The sequence below is a fragment of the Balearica regulorum genome, chromosome 29 (assembly GCF_011004875.1).
Source record: "Balearica regulorum gibbericeps isolate bBalReg1 chromosome 29, bBalReg1.pri, whole genome shotgun sequence".
NCBI classification, from domain to species: domain Eukaryota; kingdom Metazoa; phylum Chordata; class Aves; order Gruiformes; family Gruidae; genus Balearica; species Balearica regulorum.
In genome coordinates, this window is record NC_046212.1 from 2038400 (window position 1) to 2058928 (window position 20529).

At 41.3% G+C, this 20529-nt stretch overlaps 1 protein-coding gene across 5 annotated transcripts in view; it reads right to left on the reverse strand.

Moving 5' to 3' along the window:
• The window catches only part of DIP2B (disco interacting protein 2 homolog B), a 70249-nt gene that overhangs the window by 34974 nt on the left and 14746 nt on the right, over positions 1 to 20529 (reverse strand). For 3 of the 5 annotated variants that reach the window (XM_075737896.1, XM_075737895.1, XM_075737899.1), the window contains exon 2: positions 4845 to 4916. In XM_075737896.1, coding sequence (XP_075594011.1) covers positions 4845 to 4916 — 72 coding nt within the window. Of the gene's footprint in view, positions 1 to 4844; positions 4917 to 12897; positions 12937 to 12990; positions 13079 to 20529 lie in introns of those variants that run through there. The other 2 variants (XM_075737897.1, XM_075737898.1) reach the window with 2 other exon arrangements.

Sequence of the window (20529 nt, forward strand, 5' to 3'; positions counted from 1 at the left end):
ATTAACTGCTTTGTGATCCCTGCATTTTGTTGAAGGAAGAGGTTCAATGATTTAGAGATTCAGAGATTTTTCTTCACAGAAAGAGTTTTAGATTAAAAGAACCATTATAAGTATCACATATGATCAACAAGGATAAATGTTTACATTAATAACAAGGACAGTAAGTGCTATATTCATCTGACAGAAGAAAAGCAGCCGGCAAACCTGCTATTCTGCTGTTTTGCATACAGAATCAAACAGAAGCGCTAGTGCTGGACTGGCTATTCCTTATTATAAGATGATTTTTTCAAGCTACACGCCTTTAAAAATTATGTAAATAACAAACTCACAAGGGTTTACAAGCCACACTGAACAGCACTTCCAGAACACAGGGGACAGCCTCGCTCAGCAGCAGGCATGGCTGCATAAGCAGTGTGATTGCTTAGTGTGATTGCTGCTGTCTTCCAGCGCTAAGAACTCGCCAGATTTAGGAGATTCAGAGACTTTTGCAGAAGTTACTGCCTAGATGGATCTTAATTCTGCCCTGTACAAGGCATGAAGGAAAAATTCAGGTGCTCTATTGACTTGGTGCTGGATATTATTTCAAAGATGGAGAAATATATTCGCTAGAGTCAATTGATAAGCTTTATTTGAAATTGTGATATCCCTCAGACTGAATAAGGAAGAAAATAATTCCTCATTTGTGGCAGCTGCAAGTCAGATCTTGTAAATGGGTGAAACTCTCTAAGCAACACTAAGCTGGAGCGCGTGTGCATGATTTACAGGTTTAGACAAAGCTGTTTTATCACTGGGTACTATTCCACATGAGCTCCTATTTGAAATAACATGATGCTGGAAGATGGGGAGGAGGAAAAAAAAAAAAAAAAAAAAAAGCAAAAGTTTACAGGAGAGTTCTGCTGGCTTATTGGCAGTCCACAACACACAGGCTGGCAGGAAGGACTTCTCTGAGACAGGAAATATATGACAGCCCACTTGGGAAGCAAAGAAGAAATACTTCTTTTCCAAACTGCTGTGATTTCAAAGAAATGAAACACTATAGTAACAGAGCCTGTAACGTTCCCATCTTGTGCTATACATGAATACATGAAGCAGAAAAGACAACAAAATGTACATTAACCACTATAATTCATAGATGAAATAAACTAGCTTCAAATGTTACCAATTTCAACAGGTTTACAAGCATATTACTCCTGTCTTCCAACACCTTTCCCTGAGGTACTGGAATGCAAAAAACACTGCATCACATTCATCTCACCTTTACAATACAAAAGCAAGCACACCAATGTTCTCTTTGCTTGTTTAAAATTTTGAAAAAAATTTTTTAATCATCATTAAATCAGGAGTAAAAGCACTCTAGCAGTTACATAAAAAGGTTCTGATAGTGAATCAGGGCTTAAGGAATAGAATTTCCTTTACACATTAGCAGAGGAACCAAATGCATTATCTTAAATAGCAAGAAAATGTACTGTGCCAACAGTCTATGTGCAAGGGCTGCTAATTTTGGTAGGAGGCATTTCTGCATCTGTATTGTTTGAGCTAAAAAGTTGTAAATGCTTTTGCAGATTTGCAGCAACTCATATGGACAGGAGCTCTTTTTCTACACAGAAATTTGCCTGTAGCCTGCAGCAAAAACCTAGTTTCAAGAGGTGGTGAGTAGCAGAGCGGTTCATCCATCCATCCAAACAGCGTTTTTGAAAATAGCAAAAAATAGCATTGCATCTTTTAAAATAGGCATAAAAATACTTGGTCCTCACAAGTAACTCTGGGGTTATTAAAAAATGTCAGTGTTACTCCAACAAAAGCAACATCTCAAAGCCCCGAGACCCCAGTCTGTTTCAGAAGGGAACTTGTGGTTTAGCTAGTTATACACATTTGGAAAGACATAAGGATGAGATGACAGCAGGGCGGCCTTTCTTTATTTTCACAGGTGGTTAGGCAGTAGTGTAACATGAAATAAGCACGCCTGTCCTCCCTGGTTTGGTCTGGGCAACAGTGAAATCAGCAGCATTACTTAACACGCACAACCTGGGAAGCTGCTCAAAATATCTTCTTCAAAGCCTTTTTGTGCAGCAGCCAGCACATAACAGAGGAGCAACAACTCCAGTATCACAGCTCCATCACCTCAGTAAGTTCCATTTACAAAAATGGATGTTGCACCAGGAAAACATGTATCTTTAGGTAATTAACATTGTAGCCTTAACTCTAAAATAATGAGGCAAGCTCCCAGAGGCAATGTGAAGGGAGCACAGATTTAGCAATAAGAATCTCCCAAATTATAACGCTGACATGCCCTGACATGTCATCATACCTACCTTCATCTCATTTCACATCTATGAAATGGAGACAATACATTAGCTAACATCAGGAAGGTGCTTTGAGAAATGTAAGGCACTAAATGCCAGCAGTAAATATTTTTTGTTGTTGTTGTGGACTAAATTAATTTTCTTCTCATTAACAAGGTGACCTGATTCTGAATCTCTCATGCATGACTTCAACAGGATTTTTGCAACAGGAAATTCCCAGATATAGGGACAGCTGGATATAAGATATATAAAAAGCTGAGGGCTGAGCCAGAACGGCAGTCAAAATGCTATCTTAATTGGTGACCTCCTATCAGCCCGTACGTCTTCCTGAACTCCGGCTCATTCTGCAGTCTTGAAAAGCGCGACAATTAAAATAGCAGTGCCACAGACGGTCTTGCCAAACACTTTTTTTCCCCCCCTCCTAATTAAACAACATTTTCTGAAACAAACCAAACATGCGTGCACAACACCAGGCATGAGGGGCACAAGATCATATTGGAAGTTGAAAAGCAACTTGCAGAGACCTTCAGGCTCCACTGGACTCCAGGACAAAAGCGAGTCTGCCAAGAAGGCACCTGAACATCGGAAAGAAGCCCACATTTCCTTCTAAGGCTCAAGATCTCCACTGGTATACACATTGGACTGAGAAACTGTAAAACCTGCTTAACAAATACCTACTTATAAAGACCATAAAGAGGGATTAGTCATGTGTATTACTTTTGGGTTTCTTTAAATAACAGAAAGAGATTTGAATCAAAAGGCAACAACCGAGTCTTCAGAGATTCCTATCATATAGTGGTTCAGGTAGGCAGTACTCAGAGTGCTGTTTGTAATAAAATCTCAAAGTTGAAGACTAAAAAACCAATTTCTGCTTGCCTTGCTACCTTCAGCACGTTGGCTTAGGCAGAATACACTGTTCTTACGTATATAAAGCACCCACTGTGGCACTCAAAGTTTCTCTCAAGCGAACGGGCACCAGCTTTTGTTGAATACGCAAACACAAAGAACTTGAGAAACAACTGGGATGGAGGAGAGCAGGAATGCAACCATCAAGTGTTTTGAAGTGGCAGAGTCTAGAAGCTACCACCTGACAGCAGCAGAGTCCTTTTGTGCTCCTCAAGCAATTGCCTGAAGTGAACTGCTGTAATTTCAGCGGAAAAAACCTCTATATGATCTTTCCCCAGTGAACGCCGTGCTGATGGTCAATAAATGCACTTTTAGCCTTCACTCTTTTAAATTTTTTTTGGCAGTACTTCAGTCTCAGTACATTACAGTAAGTCCAGTCATGACTGCCTGTCATACCCATTCATTCCCCAAGCTAAGAGCCAGCCACATTAGTCTTTAATGGTTAAGCATCTCAGCATATCAGTAGCGCAATTATTTTGGGTAAGCATCCCCATAATAATTATTGGGCATACTTTCAGCCATGTCTTTCAGTTTACAATTATATATAATTATCCTACATACAATCAGCTCTACTGCTAAGGATCTTTGAACCAAAAGAAACAGATGTAAACAAAGTACATGAATTCAGCTACTCTGGTAAAATAAACCAACAAATTATGAAAATTCTCGTGTTTCTCCAACAAGGAATTAAGGTGGCTGAAAGAAGGACGCAGTACAAACTCTGCAGTTAGGCCATTTTTAAGAATGTTCCAAGAATGATTCTCACACCTCATGATCAATTCAAAGCCCTTGAGTTCTCAGCTGACAAGGGAGTAGGACGTGATTTATGTATGTGGGAGATAAAGACAGGGCTTTCGAAGTGTTGAAATACACAGTCTCTACAGAGACCCACCAACCTGCTCTGGAACTACCAGGAATCCCTGGAGTTCAATATAAACAACCGAACTAGAGGCAAAATACTGCCCATGACTTCATGGCATCCATGCAACCTCCACACTGTAATTCTAAGAGTACTGCATTCAGCTCTGGGGCCTCCAACATAAGACAGACATGGAGCTGTTGGAGCGAGTCCAGAGGAGGCCACGGAGATGCTGCGAGGGCTGGAGCACCTCTGCCATGGAGACAGGCTGGGAGAGTTGGGGTGGTTCAGCCTGGAGAAGAGAAGGCTCCGGGGAGACCTTAGAGCCCCTTCCAGTCCCCAAAGGGGCTCCAGGAAAGCTGGAGAGGGGCTGGTGACAAGGGCAGGGAGGGACAGGCCAAGGGGAATGGCCTGAAGCTGCAGGAGGGCAGATGGAGATGGGATGGGAGGCAGCAATCCTTCCCTGTGAGGGTGCTGAGGCCCTGGCCCAGGGTGCCCAGAGAAGCTGTGGCTGCCCCTGGCTCCCTGGCAGTGTTCAAGGCCAGGTTGGATGGGGCTTTGGGCAACCTGGGCTAGTGGAGGGTGTCCCTGCCCATGGCAGGGTGGTGGAACTAGATGGGCTTTGAGGTCCCTTCCAACCCAAACTGTTCTACGGCTCTGTGATTAGATAGCTGAGGAAACACATATGAAACAGAATAGTTCAGAGTTGGCGAATGAAGATCCCTTTAATGTCAAAGCTATGCCAAATCCTTATGCCAGCTGAAACAAGTACCTACCTTGGGTTTGTGGAACATATGGAGCCAGAAGCTTTGCTCTCTTCTTCTCATACCCCTTTTGTGTGATGTCCCCTAAAACCAAGGAAAGAAAACTCATTTAATCAGGTCCTCGTTTTTCAGTTTGAGGTCTGTTTGCTTTTCTTTTCAGTGACATGAAGGTTTCATTTGAACACAGCAATGCACTTGCTGAAGAAAATCTGAGACCAAAAAATGCAAGTACATTATGATTTCAAAGCCTCCATATTCTAGAACAACTGTAGTTTCCCTTGGGATCAGAGATATACACTATACACTATTTAAATGCAATAATTTGAATCAGAACAGCTATCTAAATGGAATATCAAAGCAATGAAAACGTAAAAAGGGAAACTTGGAGTGCATGAAAATATTCTGTAACCACAAAGCGAACTTAGGCTAACAAAATGGAGTAATTCCCAAACAACAGGGAAAGTGCAAATTTAGAGCCTTGTCTTAAACTAATCAAATTGAGAACAGCTCTTAGTAATAAAGTGAGCCCACTGCAGGAGCTGTTCAAAGCACATCCGAAAACTGAGGCAAGGATGAACAGAGTCAAATTCCAGACTACTGCCCAGCAAGCACACCCTATGATCCAGAAAATCAGACATTTAATCACATCTATTTGATATTCAGTGAAAGCAAGCTGGGGGTTGTGGATTTTTTAACACAGTAGTAGCTGTAACTCTACTGTTTGCCTACTGGCAGAAGCATGCAGAAGATAGATGCTTGAGCTCCACAGAAGCAAAAACTCCAGAAGAGAATAAGTATTAGTAAACTTTTCTCTTTTTTAAAAAACTAATCTGTCTGATCCTGGAGATGTACCATCTGGCTGCTGTCTTTTGTTTTAATTTCTCACATTACATCAGAACCACAAGAAAGACTGAAACCTTGAAGGGATTAAAACAAAAAGCCCTGCAGCATTTCAAGCCTTTTTGTAGCCTGACCTGCACTTGTAACCTCTTATCTCTTGGGGCCGAAAGATTGGAAGCGATCAAACACATAGCAATAAGAAAACAGAATTATTTGGTATTACTTCTCAAGCTAAAGTTAAGCCCATATTTGTATCACAACAAGAAACTAGTGATCGCAAACAGCATGTTTTCTTTGCCGAGAGCCTGATTATTGCAAGGCAACAGAGTATTAGACACTGAGCAGCACAGGCTGCTGTATTTGCTGCCTTACAGCATCCTTCTGCCAGACACTTCCAGCCTGATCGGGAGGGCCACATCAGAAAAGGTGATTAAAGGGTTTAAGCTCTAAGCCTCCCAACACAACCAGCGTCTCTGCTAAAACATTGCAGCTAACTGGCCATTTGGGTTATAAAGGTGATTTTACAGTCCTGAAATGCTTGAGGGAATGGATTCACTCCTTTGTGCTGGACAGTCAAATGTCAGCGTCATTTGAGACACCTTGACGAAAAGTTGTGAAGCTGAAATGGGTACTTGTGCTGCTTACTGGAGGGTGTGCATTTGCACACAAAATTTTATCTCACTCCTCTTACACTATGCTTGACTCAGGCCCCAACAAGTCCGAACAAATCTAGCAATGAAAATTAGAATGTCCATGAAGCACTGAAATGCCAACCAAAGCATTAATTTTAATGCTTGATTGCAATATACGGCTCAGTCAAATTAATCCAGCTCATAAGAAAGGTATGTGTAAGAAAAGTACACCTTCAAAAAAAGAAATATACAAAGAGTATATGCCAAAAGGATAATATTTTGATTGACTGCATAAGCTAAAAAATCCGCCAGCTTTTCTGAGATTTGCCTCTCCGTTTTCACAGGCAGTTTTAATTCCCCACGTTTGTTCATTTGGGTGGCAAATAGACCAGGGTGACTGCCACTTCAGGAAAAACCAACCTGTGCAGAAAGAGGGAGGGATTTTTCCTTATAAACCAACCCACAGATTTGTTTGTAGCTTGTTATTTAGTGATTAATTTCTCCACAAGATTTAATTAGACTCTTGACATCGGTGGTTACACACTATATGTAATGAAACATGTGCCACAAAATTGTTGGAATTACTGAGGAATACCAGTACATTACTAATACCAGCACTCTCAGTTTAAGTACCAGTAGCATCACGTTCTGTTTGACATACTGGGAAGCAAAGAATTCTCTCTAATCACTTGCTTCATACTAATATCCTACCAGTAAACCAGATCTATCCTCACACGAATGCAAGGCTTACGGTTCACAGATTTGCATTTGGAAGTTTGAAGCTGAAGTGAGATATTACTGAAAAAACAAGAAGGTAACTCAGGCCAAAACACTATCTGCAACCTTAACTACCATGTGATACAGATCATTTACATTATTGCTTGAAAAAAGGATTCTCTGAGCATAAACTAACAAAAAAAATAAAAAGCCCAATGCTATTTGGCAAGAGCAGGAAAGTTCCAACTGGCAAAATTCAAGCAACAGAAATAAGGGTGATAAATCCCTGGGACTTCCCTGCAGCACTGTCTTCCCACTGCTGAATTTCCAGGTAGAGTTTGTAATAATAAAAATAATAATTCCAGTATTTTGACAAATGGGTTGACAGTCTCAAGCACCTGCCTACAGGATTAGAAAGCACAACACTTAAATTTTTAGACTAGCCCTACTGAAGTGGAACTAGGCAATAGGGACTGAAAAGGTTAAGAGAAATAGATAAATTAGAGTTCTTTATTTAAGGATGGTCATCCATGCAGGTTAGGAACAGAAGACAATTATCTGAAATAAAGCTCCAGCAAGACACTGGGACTAAGGCTCTTGGAAAAAAAAAAGCTTGTGCGCAGGCACGGGTGACAGGTGTAAAGTCATCTCAATAAAATTATGATCCGATTACTACAACCACAATAGTTATGCCCAAATTGACATCTCAGGGCTTGGAAGCAAGCATCCCTTTAATATGGTGCACGAGAGGAATGAATTTATTGTATAGAGCCTCTTCCATCTGGTCATATAGAGTTCAAATTTGGTATCAATCCACTGAGACAGAAACCGAAGATTCACTAAGAGAGAAATTTTCTTCCACCCTGTTCCTTTTCTGCTGATCTGCAGGAAATGGCAATGGCTAGATCCGAACATAAATGCGGACTTCCTCACCAAATATCATAAATTACTGCAACAGGAAGAGAACCAAGACAATAGGACTGCAATCTCAAGAACCATTCATTCCTACTACATAAACCTGGTAAATCGTCAATCCCGCTTCCATAAATTAAACACTTTGTGACATTTGGTGTGGTAAATTCTTCCAGAGAGCTGGAAAAACAACCCAAGAACCACAACCCCTCTCTACACAGATGCAAGACACAGCACTACAAAGAAAGCATTAGCAAAGCAAATGAGAGCTGACAATTTAGCTTTAAAATGGTGCTAGTGTTTGTTCACTCCTAGGAAAGAAATTACAAACAAAAACACTCACTGCTGAGACATTCTTTTGGCCCTCTCCCAGCTACAACTGTTTCTGTTCGGCTGTAGTCTATATTTATCTATAGCCTAGGCTAGTCGTGGTTGTGCCTCCACATGCTGAGGAGGCCCTGCTAAGGAAATGGGAGTCTTGTCAAAAGAAAGCAAAGCTTCAGTTTCTTTTCAGTCAAGACCCTTTCGTCTTACCCGACTAAGATTTTTCTATGTCGCAGTCTTTCCTAGTGTCTCAAAATGCTATGTCGGGAATCTTTAGGGTTTGGGTGTTTGGTTTGGTTTTTTAAAGGACACGTGAGTGTGAGCTAAGCTGCTGATCACTGATGTGGACGAGGAATGGACTCTCCTTCCTCTACACCTCTGCTGCCGTAACAGCAGCCATCAGCTCAGGCTTCACCTTCCACAGATAACCAGTACATCAGAGCAGAGTGACATGTAAACACAAGCCACCACCGCTACAACCCAGTACATCAGCTCCACACACTACCAGTTTCCTCACTACCCTACCCAAACTCACAGTTTTTCTACCCCAACCAGTGCAAAGCTCTGCTACCACCTGCACTACTCACAAAGGTTAACTCATCCCAATGCACGAGAAATTTTCTCCTGCAGAGCCACCAGCTCAGTTTTCCTGCTCATTTGCAGAGCATTTGATGGACCAGCTCCAGCCAGCTTCACGGAACAGGTTTTCCGGCAGACCGCTGGTGCTGGTATCGCATTGCTTCAGTAATTCTTCATGTTACTATATATCACAATACTGTTCCCCTCTTTCAAGCCTCTCCTCCCTCCATTTAATCTTTTCCCTCTTCTGACAGTTTTAAAAGAAGAATTTAAAGAAATCCTACTTTTCGAGACACAGCAGGTCTTGCAAATACACAAGAGATGCCCTTCTGTGGATTCAGAGTAGGAAATAACTCTAGATTTATGGTTGGCAGAAACAAGAGAAGTTCAATCAAGAAACAACAATTTCTCCTCACTTGGAACGCCTAGACAATAATCCTGACAGCAGACACCTCCATGATGAAATCCAAGGGGCCCTGCTTGTTTGTGATTAAATAAGCACACATTTGAGAAACAGAATTCCCTAAAAAAATTCAAAAAATTGCTTCCGATACTCCTTTTTCATATGATTCTCCAAATTTCTTGAGAAGAAATTAGAATTCATCCTCATCACGCAAATCCAATCTGGATGTTCTGACAGTGCAGGAGAAAAGATGACCTTGGGAATGACAGAAAACAGAGGGATATGGGCTTACACAGAGCAGAAGGAAGTCCAGCGAACTACAACTGATCAGCCTAGATGTTACACCTATATTCAAATCATGCAATAGAGAAGCCTGAAACTTCAGGACTCTCACCACCCTGTGACGCCAGGCTGCTTTTTAGCAATTAGAGTTGATGATCTATTCTAAACAGTGGTGCTCAATCAGTGCAAGGTGGTAACACCAGCTAATCCTGCTAGCTCAGACAATACTCCTCTTTCAACATCCTTACTCCCCTTCCCCCCATGGAATGAGAACACTGAATCATTTACTGTCTAACAAAACCATAATTACTACAGTGAAGAAATTAAGGAAAATGATCACGTAGTGCACAGCATCTCCCCAACAAAGCCTTCAAACACGTGACTGTACCAAGCAAAAGATTCAAATTTGAAAGCAGGTTGTATGCATTTTTAAAAAATGTTTGTAGGCTTTAAAAAAAAGTCAATGTTTCTAGCAGTTTATGCTAACAGAGAATCATGGAAATGCTTCTGGTACATCCATTGGCCCCCAAACAGATAGCTACTCTATTTAACAGCAAGTATTGTAACAAGATTATAACAAAAATGAGGACATAAATTCTATTATCACCACTGCATCTGCTTTTCAGGTCTCACCTCTAGAAATGACCTTGATGACTTTGCCTTTCTTGCCTACTCCCCTGCTTGATCTCCAGGCACATCTGACAGGCAATGTCTCCCTGTAGTTTTATCATCTCAAACTTACAAAGCCTGGTTTTGCAGAGCTTGATTTTGGATTTCCTGTCTTTGACCAGAAGTAGACACCAAACTGAAGATACTGGAACCCAGAAGCATAGCTGAAAGTCCAAAATGTTCTTTTGCTGCATGCCACTTCCAGATAAGGTCTTCAAGTGTGTCTGGAAGTGCTAGGTGGCACGTTTGAGAAATCCAAAGTGAGGAAGGTATGCACTTCAGCACTTAAGACTGTCTCAGTTTTGGCCTAGGTAGAAAACAGGTATCAAAGCAATCACTTCAGCAAGAAATGTTGCCACTCATTTATTTATTCTGCAGCTAGATATCATCTTTCTTCCATTTCCTGGAGGACTGGAAACTTCTAGACACCCCCACTCCTGACAGTGAGTGACCAAAGCTTAAAGCTAGGACGTCCTCAACCCCAGGCTTCAGCAACCCAGAAGACAACACTTAAATCTTTTTTCTAAGGCTGTGGGTTCACACAGACTATACCTGTTAAATGGTCTTGCACTCCTAACACTCTTTGGCTATAACTTCAGCACAAAAACTATGTTTGAAACAAGTTTAGACAATTGCCTCTTTCTGTTTGAGGCCAAATGATGATGCAGCTTCAAAGATTCCCTCCTCCTTCCTTCTGGTGAAGCTGTATATCAGGTTTTCTACTTGAAGACAATACCAAGGTCTGCAAAATCATACAGCCTTCCAGAAAAAAGTCACTGATTTCTTGAAAAAAAAATAGCCTTACTCACTCCATATGTCACAGCCCCCCCCCCAAAAAAAACCCCACAAAGACCAAAATCAAAACCAAACAGTAAGAAAAACAAACAGAACCGGTTTGTGCTTTGCAGTTTCCCTTTAACAGCACCATTCTGTTCCCATTAAGAACATGAATAGGCTACTGAAAAAAACAGCAAGTCTTACAAAGCTCTGTTTGTTAAGCACAAGCATTATACTGCTACAGTTTCAGCACTAAAAGTTGCACAGACAGATCAGCTCCAGATTAATTTATATACACAGTACAAGTCTACTTGGCTCCAGCACTGTGGGGACTCTGTTCCACAGTTTCAAAAAATCTTTTCTAAAGGCTTATGAATGTTGCTTTACCAAATTAAAACTATTTTAATCTCAACATTTATTATTTCAAAAGAATGCAGTTCAAGATTAGGATTTTGTGGCATGGTCTACCCTGCGTACACGGCCGTTGCCAGACTTCCACAGTGCAGAGGTCTGTGTCATTTAAGGTCACAAGGCGCACCTCACCACAGGTCACTTACTGCGTGCCTTAAGTATTTTTTTTTTTTTACCTTTAAACAATAAATCCAACTACTGAAACTGTACTGAAGAATCTCTTTATCTTACGGCAGCATTTCAGAGTTCCAGATGATCCACTGTCCTTGATTCACCCGTCTGGGCCCATGTATTACAAGTAGTAATCTTAGATGCCATATGTGATGCATCACCAAACTGGGTGAGCTAAGGACAGAGTTCCGTTTTCTTTGTGTGCGTGGGCAGGGGGTGACCAATGCAAAGGAGGTCTCAGCAGAGCAACTTCAACCGAAGACCCTCTGTTCCCCACAAAAAAATAAAAAAGGCACATATGGTAACTTATCATTACCACTTCTGCTGAAAACAGCACTATGCAGGGTCAGCAAAACGAGTTCTCAAAAGCTTTGCAAGACTGGGACGCTGAGAAATGCTTGGAAGCTTACCACTGTAAATAAAAGAGCCTCTTGTAAGCGTACTACACTTTTGTTGTTCTCATGTCTGCTGCAAGAAGAATCATTCTCGCACGTGACTGCATGCACGGTTTACACAGCATCAATGCGACCCCAGCATTCTCAGCAGTTAGGTTCTTTAAAGGACTTCCCCAGGTAAGTTGCTCAAATGACCACGAAGCCAAACTTCAAGCCATACCTCTAGTTCAGCTGTACGTCAGAACCAGAAGGCCAGAGCTAGTGTGCCTTTCAGATCCTTTCCTCTGGCAAAAGGATGCATGATGCACTTGTGCATCAGCAACTCAACTCATGATACTGATGCACAGGTAACATCTACCTTTACAAAAGGTAAAATGTTTTTAAAAAGGTTCCAAAACCTCTTGGAAGATAACCCCTTAAAATCTTTAAATACATTGTTAACTTCTGTTAACCCTGATAACCCTACTAAATACAGGCTCTGCTCACTGCTGCTAACAAATGTCTGCAAAATACAATCACTGAAGTCAGCTTTATGCAAGATATTCTGTTGCAAAGTGCAGCCATTTAAATTTTACATGTTACCCATAAAGCAAACATATGCACATAAATAGTTTAATCCCATATACAAATAATAAATCTTGCATGTAACCCCATCCTGGGGAAAAAAAAAAAATCTTTTAAATAGCTACAACTTGTCATGGGGAAAAAATGCATTTTCCCTTCTGAATGCTATAAAGGGCACAAAACCAAGGCTTCGTCACAAATAGGATTTTGCAAAATCTATTAAAAAGAAACGTTTTCATCTATTTTTAATAAGTAGTCAATGAGAAGAATGTGGATTTAGATGTAGGAGCACAGTGTTTATACTACTAGCTCTGCATCAGAACAACGCATTTAAATGAGGAGAAACAGAAAGTGTCACATACACGTATGCAAGAAGTAGCTATACTCACAGTCTGAGCTGAGTAAAGCAAGACAACTCACAGTGTGTTTAAAAAACCCGGATGAAGCGATTCTGCCCTGAATAATACTCTTTTCTGACTAACCTCCTGGTCACAGACACCAGCAGAAATCCACACGTGTTTAATCCTCAGCACAGACACAGAGACCTAGCCCTCCACTGCCAGACTGAAAAAGTTTCCCAGGAAATGACTAAACTTTATGCAAGAGTAACAACCCCGTGATTCAGCACTTATTCAGTAGGTACATCATTCTCTTCCTTAAGGTAGAAACTGAATTATTAGAACAGTGAGTGCTGATAACCTTCTCCTAGGAGTTGCCCGTCCAGCCCAACTACAAAGGATTGCACACACATAAACTCTTTGCCTATTCTAAACAGCACACACTTTCTCCACAAGATAGACCAGCGTGGACAGACGATTTTCCAAATCCAGTCTGGTTTTAGCACAGGAATAAAAATAAAAACAAAAACCTGCAGGCACCCAAAGAGAACTCTGTATCTTGCTACAAAATACTGAAGACTCACGCAGATAGCCACCCACAATCAGAAAGCTAAACCTACACAACCTGCAGTAAAGAGCATGCAGTGATGATCTGGGGGCTGTGACAAACGTGGTGATTGATTAAAGTCACATGTATGAAGCTTTTACCCCACCCACAGCCATCGCAACACCACCATTTCCAGTCCGAGGTATTCAATGAAACCAGACAGTCCCTGGCATTTATTCCGCACCCTCGGTTCCAGGGGAGGACGGGCCCTCGCCAGGGCTGTTTTCCTCTCGGCACTCTCACACAAAAAAACCTGATCATATTTTTGCAGCTTTTTGTTCGGCAGCTAACGTGGCCACACAGAATATTACTACAGTGGAACTGCTTGCGATAAGATTAAAATAGAAGCTAGTATGGGTTTTAATCCTGTACGCAATTCCTATCACCTACCCCTTTGTGGCTCTCAGGTGCCAATATTTAGTAATTCTCTTGAAACAGGCTTCAATTTTTCTAACATAAGCCAACTGCCACAGGTACTCCTTGCTAGTAACCCTCCTCCAAATCTGACACCATAGCAACACCTTGCCAAACCATCCCGAAAAGCAGTTTGGATATGCAGCCTATTTCAGTCCAACTGTACCTGAAGTTACTTTTTGTAATTAAATTCTACATTCTTGAATAAGATGTAAGAATGAGAGAAGAAAGAAGTTAAGAGCAATTATTCCCTTATCTGTTGATCAAACGCAGTGCTTCTCACACAAAGTATTCGAGTATGGAAATGCAACTCTGACCTTCCTTTAAACACAGAGTTAACAGAGCACTAACCTAGCTGGCATGTCATACTGCACGGTAGCACAATAATTACATGTTTCCAGATGGGAAAATGCTATTTCAAATCATAGTGCGATGAGCTCAATCATTATGCATGGTAAAACAAAGAAAGATATCTTGATGAAAGCATTAGCACTTAAAAGATCACTCCCCAAACAAAAGTCAATAAAAAAAAAAAAAGTAAATTGTAAGAATGAATTTTTTAGAACTAGAGGTGAGACATCTATCATGACATGTCTTCCCACATGCCTCCTACCCTGGCTTTCCCAAAGAGGTAGTACCAAGTGTGTATTCATAAGGCTGTCACTCCCATTTCACAGAAAAAAAGCAGCAGAGAGCGAGCAAAATACATTGTTTTTCCCAAAGCACTGAAATCTGAAACACAAACCACAGTCATTTTACAGCATTAACAACTCTAGGATAGTTACTATTAAACAGTATTAGTCAGCACAGTAGGATTCCGCTACTTAAAAGTTAAAGCAATACAATTATTAATCTTTTACCCAGCCTCAAATTAGTGTGCAACACTAGTAATTTGACTTGCAGAAACTCCCACCAAATTCCAGAAGCATACCTGATGAAAAGACAGGAGGCAGACTCAGTCAGCAGCTACGAAACTGTTCTTGGGTTTCCTACTCATTTCTTTTAAGCCCGACTAGTGGGAACTAAAGCACTTTGCAGAGCAGGTTTAAGGTTATTTAACACAGAGAAATTTAAAATAACCCCACCTCCACCCAAACACAGTTCTACAAAACCAGAGCTATGCTCAAGTTAATGGGGGGCTGCCCCACAGAGCGATCCTTGCTGCGTACAAGCCCAGGGCTCTGTACAGGCTCCTCTACACAGAGGCCAGGCCATCTTTTCTGAGGAGTACCACCCATTCAAGTTGGTTACAAGCTTGGGAAACCAGATTTAAATAGAAAGAGCAGAAGAAAAATGCACCATACAGCATGGCATAAGAAGCAGATTTCAGGCCTCGAGCTCAGTACAGGCTGTGTTAAGCTTTCAGTTATGTTTACATCAGCAACCATGGCTTCTTGAGGAATTTCACTGCTAAGGAAACCATGCTGGCATGTCACCAGCAAGCCTAAGAAAAGCCATTATTCTGTCAGCTGCAATGCTCTTTACAAGAAAGATCATGCAAGGAACGACTTCTGTTCAGGGCTCTTTCGGCACGCTAAAGAAGAGTCAATGTCTGCTTCAGAAGCACTTTGTTCAGAGGCTGGATAGCAGGATGTGGCAAGATCCTTCTTAAGTGAAAGCCTTTAAGCTGCGTGGAAGATCAAAATAATGGGCAAAACGCACTATAGCGGCAAACACGAGAACCCTCATAGCACAGCTCAACAATCCAGCTGCACGTTGCAAGTGCTCCACAAAGTTACTGAACTTAGCTACTTCAATGGAAAATACACACCTCTTCCAGCACACTGATTCCTCCTTTCTAATTCTGCACACTAACAGCTCTTTAAAAAAAAAAAAACTACATTCAATTTTTAGTACAAAAGTGGCCCTCGATCTGTCTGCCTTTAAGTAGAAAAGTCATGCTAATATCATAAAGAGAAGGAACAGTCAATCTCAATTTGCCGGCCTTGTTATGCAGGGTATCGCAAGATCAGACAGATATTTCTATCATTCCAAAACGGCAAGACCCTAACACATGTATTTTTCTTGCCTTTTATCAGTACGTCACACTGTCATATTTTCTCAAAACTATGAGGACAAACACCCTTTCTACACTGACACCAGTGGACCTTGAACCTAAACAAACAGGCTTAAAAGTAGGAAGGATTTTATTCAACAAGCCATATCCAAAACCACAGCAAATTTTCCTATTGTGGCCTCTCTAAGGGTGCAGTATCTTCTTTTCCAATTTAAATAAACTGAATTCTCAAATGTCTTTCTAGTAGAGGGAAGGAAGTATGGAGAAATCAGTAGGATTATTTAAGAGCACACAGTCAGCAACTCGACAAAAAGAATGCAAACAAAATGAACAAAAGCTTACAAAAAAAGATACTGGAGTTACAGATGTGATTTAGTTTGAAAGCTTCAGTCTTTGACAGCAAATTAATACAGAATTATTTACAATACTAACATATTTGCTTCCAAAATACTGTGTGTTCATTACAAAATTTGTCACGGCAACCTTGTTAAAAAGCTGCTTCTGAGATCACATTTTCTCGTCAAACATTCACATAATCAAACTCTACATGAGAAAATTTCTATCTTGTTAATTTTTCATCAGCGAAAAATAAAGCAGAAGATATCAGCAGAGTAATCACAGCAAATGACTCCAAAACACCTTGCTTGAAATTCTCAGTGAGTGGAGAATTGAGGCTCTCAATAAAACAAAAAACAGAGGATGGCACAAAGCTTTGGACAATTGCTGCTTTGTGTGCACAATAACTACAATCTCCAAAGCAGTCTAGATAGAGAGGCTGAGAAAACATCTCATCTGAATTCCTCCCTAGCCCCGGTCTACCGAGGCCAGTATTTCTGTAAAGCTGCTTTAGCATTCCCAGTTGCTCAAGAAATCTGAGTGCGCTCGCTCCTCTCCAAAAGGTAAGCTCTTCTCGTTACAGCAGGCATCCTCTCAACAGGCCAACGACCAGTCCCGGCGTGGTCTGATCCGCACGCAAAAGTCACTCCCTTCTGGAAAAGCAAAGCTATCACCATGAGACAGATTAAAGCCTAATAATCTCACTGACAGAAGCCTCGTGAAGAACAAATTGGACAGCTTCCAACAACACTGTCTCCGCTTTAGAGGACTGCAAAATAGGGACTGGCCCTAACACAATACGTATGACACTTGTAATATTAATGAGTCAGCCCTCTAACTACACACAAGAGCTGAATATCAATGAAAAAGGAAGCGTGTTTTACATCTGGCACCTGGCGTATTGGAACAGCAAGCAAATACTGCTTTGCTGGAGAAGCAAACACCTAAACACAATTACTCTCCAAATTGTTCTATTTGATTTTGATGCTTCTGTGCTCAGTTCCCGCAAAGGCCAGAGACATTTGATACAGTGGAAATAAACTCATTGTGGTTTATTTATAATAAAAAGGGAAGGAAAACAAACACTTTCCTCTGGAAATGACACAGCTTTCAGCAGGTAAATGAAAAACTCCTGTTGGTAAATTCAGCATTAAAGTATCAACAGAGTTAGCCATAAACAAAATCTTTTAAACAACAGATTGACTGACCCAGCAAACACTAGCCGACTGGACAGAAGCATTAACTGGTAAACAAAAACGGCCTCTGGCAGAGGCCAGAACGCCGACTGTGTTTCCCCTTTGTTGTTTCCATCTTGAATCACGAACACCAGATTTCAGGAGGCTGGAAGTGGGAGTCGGTCACAGCTCAGAGGGCTGTCAGCTGAAAAGCATAAACTCCTGCGCAGGCCTAATCAAGAACTTAGCACAATGCAAAACAACTGGGAACTTGTGTACTGAAGGCAGCTGCACAGTCAGAGGGAAAAAAAAAACCCCACAACAACCAATCGATCTCTAAACTGGTTCCAAATGTTTTTCAGGCCGAATTATCTCATGCACTGAAAGGCAATCTACCTGCACCAGATCTGCCCATGTCATGTGCTCTTCACTTGAACAAAGTACCTCGAATTTGGAAGAGAAGAAACTTCATTTCTCACAACATGTAAAAATTTCACGCCGTATTTGTGCTAACAAGCTGCAATCTCTCCAAGATCAAATTTATCATAGAAATGGGTCAAAAATTATGAAATATCATTTATAGGAACTTCTAAACACAAACCAGCAGTGTAAATATCCACATTTCGGCCCTAACCAAGTGAAAGTTGAACACTTCTGTGTCACCAAAACACTCATGTCAGCACTGCTTGCTTGCAGGAAAGCAACACAGGGCTCAAGCTGCGAACGGAATGACTTCTGTCATGGCCAAATCACTTTCAGATTCAGAAGTTCAGCATCAGTGTCTCACTCTGTATTGGGAACAAGCGGTGGCAGAGTACACGGCAGAAACCTGCGGCTCCCCACACCGCACAGCTGACTGCATCCATGTTTTTCACTGGAGAGTGGCAATACAGACTGTTTTTTATGGGCAAGAAAAAGTGTTACTTGGATGAGATACAGTATTTGCTTGGCTGGACTCAGCTGGAGAAAAGGAAAAACTGCTGGATCTATTTTATGGTTAAGTTTATGGCAAAGTTACTTACAGAACAGGATGAGCTTCTTCAAAGTATTTCAGTCATAAATCAAAACAAATAAAACCACTTTCCATATTGTAAGTTAATCAGAATGCTCTCTCAAGTTGTCCTCACATACACTACCACAGGGAAGAAAGCCTGACAAATCTGCTAAAAGCTTTAAAAAGCCTAAATTAAATATTAATATTCTGAAAATGATGAAGCCAGCACAAAAACACATCTCCTTTGCCACTCCAGTTCTGTATAGCCCAGAGCTAGAGATGAAAGATTTCTTGCAAACAGTGATGCCTAGATGGAATTACAAATAATACAGAAAAAAACCCAAGTTCTAGCTGTAGAGGTTGAGAACTGCGAGCTGTCTGAAAAAGCAACAACCAGCAAAACGTATTCACAGTAAACTAGTAACAACAGTTAATTGTTTTAATGCCAGCTAATGAAAAGCAAAGACAAAAGATTATCAATACTGCATTGGCCTTACAGTTATGTTCAGCATGATGAGAAAAACTTGTGCTGAAGATAAAGTCAGACGTTCCCTTCGAAGTCCCACTTTTGATGCAGATGCATACTCAGAACACTCATCTTCAAGCTAGGTACCTGGAGTGATAAGCACATTAAGAGGAATATCACAGAATCACAGACTGGTCAGGGTTGGAAGGGACCTCTGGAGATCATCTAGTCCAAGTCCCTGCTAAAGCAGGATCACCTAGAGCAGGTTGCACAGGATCACGTCCAGGCAGGTTTTGAGTATGTCCAGAGAATGAGACTTCGCAACCTCTCCGGGCAGCCTGTCCCAGTGCTCGGTCACCCTCAGAGTGAAGAAGTTTTTCCTCACGTTGAGATGGAGCTCCCTGTGTTCCAGTTTGTGCCTGTTGCTCCTTGTTCTGTCGCTGGGGACCACTGAAAAGAGTCTGGCCCCATCCTCTTGACATCCACCCTTTAGATATTCGTAAGTATTGATGAGATCCCCTCTCAGTCTTCTCTTCTCCAGGCTAAACAGACCCAGCTCTCTCAGCCTCTCCTCATATGAGAGATGCTCCAGTCCCCCATCATCCTTGCAGCCCTCCACTGGATTCTCTCCAGTAGTTCCCATCTGTCTCAAACTGAACACAGAACTCCAGATGTGGCCTCACCACAGCAGAGGGGGAGGATAACCTCCCTTGACCTGCTGGCCACGCTCTTCTTAACACACCCCAGGATACTATTGGTCATCTTGGCCACAAGGGCACATTGCTGGTCATGGAGAGCTTGTTGTCCACCAGAACTCCCAGGTCCTTCTCCACAGCGCTGCTTCCCAGCAGGTCAACCCCTAACCCGTACTGGTGCTTGGGGTTATTCCTCCCAAGGTGCAGGACTCTACACTTGAACATATTCAACTCTGCTTCAGAATTGTGCTTTGACTCTAACTAACCTCATGACAGAAATCTCCACAAAGGGGAAGTCCACTGGTAGTACCGCCTTACAGTAGTTTAGGGTTGGTTGGTTTTGCTAGTTAGGTATTTTGTTGAGATGTCCCCTCATCTTTCAGCTACTTAACAGAGAACTATCCCCCATTCCCTCCAATTTGAGGATGCTTGGTTGGTCAGGTCTTAATGGCAACCTGGAATGACTTGCCAAAAGCTCCCAAAAATATTTTAATTGAATGATGACATCAATTACTTAATTTTAATGAGATCATATTTTAATTCTTCATTCTGCAATAAATTTAAAGCAAAGGTAACTGTGCAGTTTCTCTTAGCAATAGCCAATCTCCCTCAAAGGTGTGACCAGAATTACCTTAAATAACAAACTAATCTTTATTGCTTTATCTCCCAGTAGCACTTAAGTCTAACAGTATTAGCCTGTTTTTATTACTATGCAAAAAACCACGTCAGCCCTACAACTTACTCATCTAAAACAGAAGCCCAAGACTGAACTCTCCGATTCTCCCAGGAAAAAAACCCTAAAGTGCAAGGTAATTTCTCTCTAGGCACGGACAGAGCAAAATTTAAAAATACACAACTCTCAAATGCCCAGAAAAAAACCCAAACAAGACAAAACTTAACAAAAGCATCCCAGAAAAAATAAGCTAAGGATTGCAGAGGGTGTTAAATTAGACTTCTCAGAGTCATTTGTGGGGACACA